The following is a 7,105-nucleotide window of genomic DNA, read 5'->3' as shown; positions in this document are numbered from 1 at the left end:
CACAACATACATATAATGCTTACGAGATGCACTTTGCCTCTACTCCAATTCATGTGGTACCATCGATTGACCTAGAGCTTATTTTCCTGAGCCATAATAGTTTAGGAGAGTAGATGAGGAACATCCAACACTACAACACTCAACTAGACGTTCGTAGACATGCAATGTCTAGAAGTAAATGTAATCCATGTGTGCACTATAACACCCTTCGCTAAACTATACTTCTAAGAGTACATGTGAGCTACATTGTAATACACACCATTGCTAGACGATATCTACTCCGATTCATATATGATGCATGATGATTCAAACAAATACAATTTCTATTCAAACCTCCAAACCATATTTAACACATTGGTTCTTATCAAGCCTTCAACATAATTGCCACATTAGGGCTTCACTATTTCTCTACCAACACGGGACTTACATCCCGAGGTTAGTGACACAATCACTCATAGTTCACAATTTCATCTCATCAAAACTTTAGACTCATACCCTGAAATATTTACAAGGTTTTGTGTCTCTTTCTTTTTAGATTGTCTTTCCTCGTTACTCTTAACCTCATCATTCATGGTGATTAACATTGGGAATGGATTACCTTTAATATGGGTTAATAATTAATGGGTTGATGCTCTCTTTGGCCTCGGTCTAAGTAGGAACAATATCCTAATCTCTATCTAACTTTTTAAGCTCTTGAGCGTGCGCACACTTCAAATGCTTAAACATAACTCACGAGTAAACACAAAGGATTGTAACAACTTTAACTTTGTGTCACCATAAAAGTTAGTTAACCTCAAAGTTTGGTAAGATATAAATAGATTAACTACTTAAACAATGTCTCGTTTGCCTTCACTTACATGTATCTTTATATAAATAGAGAGCATATTTAACTAAGATAAATCATATTATTCTCACTTAGCCTAAAACATTCTCTTATTAGGATATACATAAGTAAAATTACACGGTACTTCTATACATACTTATGATAAATCATAATCAATCTTTTGATTAAACAATTAACACAATTATAGTCTGTTAAGAATCAAGTGTAAGGAAGAAGTCCCACATTATTAGAAAAGGGAAGATTGAACAGTTTATAAGTGAGAGAACTCACACACCTATCACCTAAAGGTTTTTGGTGAATATGTAGTGTGTCTCTCATAAAGGTGTGTTCCAAGTGTAAAATGCTCTCTCGTGTTGATCTCTGAATTGCCTCCAACTCCAACAGTGGTATCATGAGTCTTTGGTTTCGAGTGAAAGATCTGACTTACTTGTATCGAAAGTACTTCTCACAAGCGGTGGATAAGAGGTGTCCTCTGTTAATGGCGGATATTGATTAGAAAATGGGATCTCCGAATTGCCTCCAACTCCAACAGTGGTATCATGAGTCTTTGGTTTCGAGTGAAAGATTTGGCTTACTTGTATCGAAATTACTCCTCACAAGCGGTGGATAAGAGGTGTCCTGTGTTAATGGCGGTACATTGATTAGGAAAGGGGATCTCCGAATTGCCTCCAACTCCAACAATGGTATCATGAGTCTTTGGTTTCGAGTGAAAGAATCGGCTTACTCGTATCGAAAGTACTCCCCACATGTGATGGATAAGAGGTGTCCTATGTTAATGACGGTACATTGATTAGAAAAGGGAAGATTGAACACTTTATAAGCGAGAGAACCCACACATCTATCACTTCAAAGTTTTAGAATACTCTCTCGTATTGACCCTCGAATTATCTCCAAGATAGTCTAGTATAACCGTAACCTATGATTAATCCTAAATATTCCTAACATATCTCTACTATTCTCAATATCTAAATTCTAGGGAAATTTAATACATACCGCAAGAGAGGTCAATATACCAAGAAACTAGATTTACTAGCCTAAAAACAATATTTTGGACAAAATTGAACGAAACTAGATTTACTAGCCTAAAAACAATATTTTAGATAAAAATGAACTAAATGAATTGATTTAGAGGAACCTTGAATTGACTCACAAAGATGGATAGGGGTCCAAAATCGCTTGAATCGATTCAAATATTCATATGAATTGCTTCATGCTTGCATTTTTCAAGATTTCTGCAAATTCAACAATCTAAACCAACCCCAAAATCTCAACCTAAACTTATTCATTCCACTATGGGTCATACCAAACACCTAATGTTATCTATTTACAAACCACTCATAAAATTCATTAGCTAATTATGGTCATCAACATACAAATATTTATAACGCAAAATCAACACTACAATTATCAAATATGATTTCAAAAAAAACAAACCGGATATGACCTCAAATAAAATTTCAGAGATATCTATGCGTTGAATCTAACTCTTAATCAGCCTCTACCTCAATATTCATGATGAAATCTAAATCCCAATCCCCAATATTCCATATTTAAAGAACCTAAGATGAAGAAATTGACTACAATGTAATTTTTATTTGGAATGGTAAAGAAATGTACAACTCACAAATGCACACAACGTAATTTTTATTTTGAATGGATTAACATTTAACAGATAAACAAAAGATGTCAATTGAGCAGATTACACTATAGGCACATTGCCTCACTCCTGAATCTCAACAGCCTCAAAACCTGTATGAATCGAAGCCTTCACAGCATCCAACACTAGCTGTGTTTTCCTACTAATCACACCCCACTTCTTCTCAGGTTTCGCGTTTCTATACTTAATCTCACCAACCAAACGAGCAAACTCCTTAACCAAAAGAGCCTCCTGAGGAAGATCAGTTTTAACAGTACACTTACTAGGCTGTCTAGCCCAGCAAGTAACAAGATCATCAAAGCTACTCTCAGTACCAACATAATAAGAGGCTTCTTCCTCTTCATAAGGAATAATAAAATCATGAACATGAAGAGTTCCTTTCGTTCCAATAGCTGTTATATCCATTGTCAAGTTGGCCAAGAAAGAACAATGAAATGTTGCTACTCTTCCATCTTCCCAATATAGGGATGCACCACAATCCAATATAACTCCATCATTGTTAAGAACCGGTTTGTGTGAAGCAATTACTGTTTTCGGTAATTCGTAGTTGGAAGCTATTAGGATAGCGCGAATGCAATACCAACCAGCATCACCTAGAGAACCATGTGCATCAAGATCAGACTTCACACGAATGTTTTTCTGTAGATATTCAGAATCTGCAGCAAATGTAAAACAGGCGCGAATCTGTACAAACCAAAAGTCACCGCTAGTATAATCAATAAACAAACAATCTATAATGAATATGAATCAATAAGACATTACCGATTTGAGATTGCCAAAACGGTTTGCATCGTTGAGGAAGTTGGCCATTGAAGCAGTTCTGGGGTTATGAACCCACATAGTATTATCCATGAACTGCACGCCGTTAGATTCACAGGCTTCTGCAATTTGATCGAACTCAGCAACGTCCAGAGCGACGGGCTTCTCGAGGAGCAAATGCTTCTTGTTCTGGGCGGCGAGAACGGCCCAGCGAAGGTGGAGGCTTGTGGGAAGAGGCATGTATACAGCGTCGATATCTGGATCTTGTAGTAGAGCTTCGTAGTTGCCGTAAATTTTGGCAGTTAGAGGGTAACCGTTGGCGGCGGCGAAAGCGGAGGCTTTGTCGTGTGAGCGGCTGGCGACGGCGCAGATGGTGGCGTTGGGGGCTAGATTTATGGCGCGGGAAACCTTTCGAGCTATGTCGGCGCATCCGACTACTCCGATTTGGATTAGAGCTTCCGACATTTTGGTCAACGTGATGAGTGAGTGAGTGAGGAGTGGAGCAAGAAGTAGTTACTTGTCAGTGATGTAAGCTATCACCTTCATCATTGTTCTATATATCATGTTTTCTTTTTCTGGATAAGTAAAAAAATTTAAGGTTATTTATGAGGGGACAACTTCTCTACCCATCACAAAATGTTGGGTAATGTACATTCAACCAATCACGTGATTCCATCTCATTTAATACATTTAATTATTTATTAAAATACTATAAATGTTTGTTGTTTCCAAAGCATTTTACAAAGGAGGTAGCCTTACCCAACTTTTTGAGTTGGGTAGATAAGAATTCACCTATTTATGATAGTAAATACCAATTTCGATATTACTCCTAAAATTCGAGCAAATTTTGATTTTCTTCTTTGAAAAAAAAAAAAGAGGAATTCGACATTACTCCTACAATTTCCGAATTCATTATATTTAGCCTATATCATGATGACGTAGATATGATATGGAGGTATATACAGAATTGCCATGTAAGCGGCCAATAAGCTACTGCAATCTGGCAATAATTGCAAATACCAAAAGAGGGTAAAAAAACTACATAGGATTGAACAATATGTTGGTTTAGGTAAATTTGGGTGGATCTGGATCCTTGCAGCTTGTGTTCAGCTCTAATTTTATCTTTTAGATTATGTTCTATGTTTATTTACCAAGTAAATGATTAGGGGACAACTTCTCTACCCATCACAAAAAGATAAACAATATTATAGAGACTTTCGTTTGAACGACGATTCTTCTGAATAAACGATACTGTTGTGAAAAACGATACCAATAACAAAGTATAATAGGGAATTAGGGAAGAGAATAAGAACACACGAATTGGTTATAACTGCTATTCTTTCACTTTCTCTTAAAACAAGATTACAAGTTTACAAGAATAACAAATAACCTCTCTCACCCTAAATTAGGATTTGCAGCTCTTTTAATGATGAGAGACTAGTATGCTATTTATAATAAAACCTAACATACTAACTAATGGGCTTTTTCAGCAAGGCCCATTACACAAGCCAACTTAATACACAAGCTAACTTAACAAATTAGGGTTTAAACACTAAAACCTAATTTAACATGCTAACAACCCTAGCATCTTCGACATCTGCATGCTAGACCCATCTTCGACTACAGCATGCACACTTCGACACCAGCATGTGAACAATCCTTCGACTTCATGCTTAACTCTGTCGAACTGTCGAACCAAGAAGCTACCCTTCGACAATACTAGAGTTCGATCCAATATCTCACAAATCTCCACCTTGGACCTAACTCTACAACGTCAAGGAACAAACTAGCTTTCTTCATGCAGCTTTATCAACTGCATATAGTGGAAAAACTTGCAACTCGGCAATGTCTTGGTGATCATATCAGCAGCATTGTCTTCAGTCGAAACCTTCAGCACTTGGACTTCTCCACGCTCGATTACTCCTCTGACGAAATGCAGCCTCACATCAATGTGCTTAGTTCGCTCATGATAGGCTGAATTCTTCGACAGGTGTATTGCACTTTGACTATCACATTTAATAGTGATACCTCGACCTTGAAGTTTCAGCTCCTTTGCAAAACCTTCAAGCCACAATGCTTCTTTCACAGCTTCAGTTAGGGCAATATACTCCGCTTCAGTGGTTGATAGAGCAACAACCTTCTGAAGTGTTGCTTTCCAACTAATTGCAGTGCCAAACATAGTGAAAACATATCCAGAAATAGATTTTCTGGAATCCATACAACCTGCATAATCAGAGTCGACATATCCTTCTATTACTGCTTTACTATCTTCACCCAAGGCTCCACCATAAATTAGGACTCTATTCAGAGACCCATTTATGTACCTTAAAATCCACTTCAATGCTTGCCAGTGAGCCTTTCCAGGATTCGCCATGTACCTGCTTACAAGACTTACTGCGTATGCTATGTCGGGTCTAGTACAGACCATAGCATACATCAAAGAACCAACTATATTAGCATACGGAATGCTATTCATATAGACTCTTTCGACATCAGTACTGGGACACTGATCAATACTCAGCTTGAATTGAGGGTTTGTTGGAGTCACAACTGGCTTCGAATTCGACATACCAAACTTTTCAAGAATCTTCCGTAGATATGCCTCTTGAGATAGACATAACTTCGACTTCTTTCTATCTCTTCGAATGTCAATTCCAAGAATCCTGGAAGCAGCTCCCAGATCCTTCATATCGAACTCCTTATTGAGTTCAGCCTTCACCCTTATCACATCTTCAACATTGTTGCTCTCTATGAGAATATCATCCACATAAAGCAACAAAATAACAAATGAATTACCAGGTCGAAATCTGAAGTAAACGCAGTGGTCGAACTGACTTCTAATGAAACTTATGCGTGCCATGAACTTGTCGAATCTCCTATTCCACTGTCGAGGAGATTGTTTCAGCCCATACAAAGATCTCTTTAACTTGCACACATAATCTTCCTTCCCCTTTTCGACATACCCTTCAGGTTGCCTCATTAGGATCGTTTCATCTAAATCACCATACAAGAACGCAGTCTTCACATCCATTTGTTCCAGTTCAAGGTCGAACTGTGCCACCATGGCAAGCAACATTCGAATGGACCTATGCTTTACAACAGGAGAAAACACATCATTGAAGTCGACACCTTCTTTCTGAGTGAAACCCCTTGCAACTAATCTTGCCTTGTATCTTTTCGACGTCACTCCTTCAATTCCTTCCTTAACTTTGAAAATCCATTTACAGCTGACTAACCTTGCCCTGACAGGTTTCTTGATCAGTTCCCAAGTATGATTATCATGAAGAGATTTCATCTCATCATCCATGGCCTTCAGCCATTCAGTCTTATTTCGACTCCTCATAACTTCCTTATAGTCTCTAGGTTCTTCGTCTAGAACCTCACTTGCAGAGATTAAGGCATAAGCTATAAGATCTGCATATCCAAGTCTCTGAGGTGGCTTGATGACTCTTCTCGACCTATCTCTCGACAATAGGTAGTCATCGTCAGTTTCCTCAACTTCAGCATCTTCTGCTTCTTCTTCGACTTCATATGGGATATGCAATTGAGCATCAACATGCTCCACCTCAACAGGAATCTCTACCTGTTCCAGCTCTTCGTCAGATGTTTCTGTACTTCGACCAACATCATCAGTTTTCTTAAAAGCCATTTCAGCTTCATTGAAAACTACATCTCGACTGGTGATACACCTCCTGTGACCTGGCTCTAGGCACCATAGCCTATAAGCTTTGACTCCTTCAGGGTATCCCATGAACATGCATTTCAGAGCTCTAGGTTCGACCTTGTCTTGCCTAATGTGAGCATAGGCTACGCAGCCAAATACTCTCAGTTTGTCGAGATCTGGT

At 38.2% G+C, this 7,105-nt stretch overlaps 1 protein-coding gene across 1 annotated transcript; it reads right to left on the bottom strand.

Annotated features, from left to right (window-relative positions):
- Positions 1 to 2,471: 2,471 nt before the first annotated feature.
- On the bottom strand, positions 2,472 to 3,819 carry LOC131637477 (uncharacterized oxidoreductase At4g09670-like). Its single transcript, XM_058908062.1, has 2 exons — positions 3,264 to 3,819; positions 2,472 to 3,185 (listed from the first exon to the last, which is right to left on the bottom strand). Exons 1-2 carry the CDS (start codon positions 3,723 to 3,725, stop codon positions 2,565 to 2,567), a joined length of 1,083 nt encoding a protein of 360 aa, XP_058764045.1. The 5' UTR covers positions 3,726 to 3,819; the 3' UTR covers positions 2,472 to 2,564.
- Between the last annotated feature and the right edge of the window lie 3,286 nt (positions 3,820 to 7,105).

The sequence above is a fragment of the Vicia villosa genome, unplaced genomic scaffold (genome assembly GCF_029867415.1).
Source record: "Vicia villosa cultivar HV-30 ecotype Madison, WI unplaced genomic scaffold, Vvil1.0 ctg.002011F_1_1, whole genome shotgun sequence".
NCBI lineage: Eukaryota > Viridiplantae > Streptophyta > Magnoliopsida > Fabales > Fabaceae > Vicia > Vicia villosa.
The sequence above is the reverse complement of the archived record's forward strand: the minus strand, read 5'-3'. Positions and strand labels throughout refer to the sequence as shown.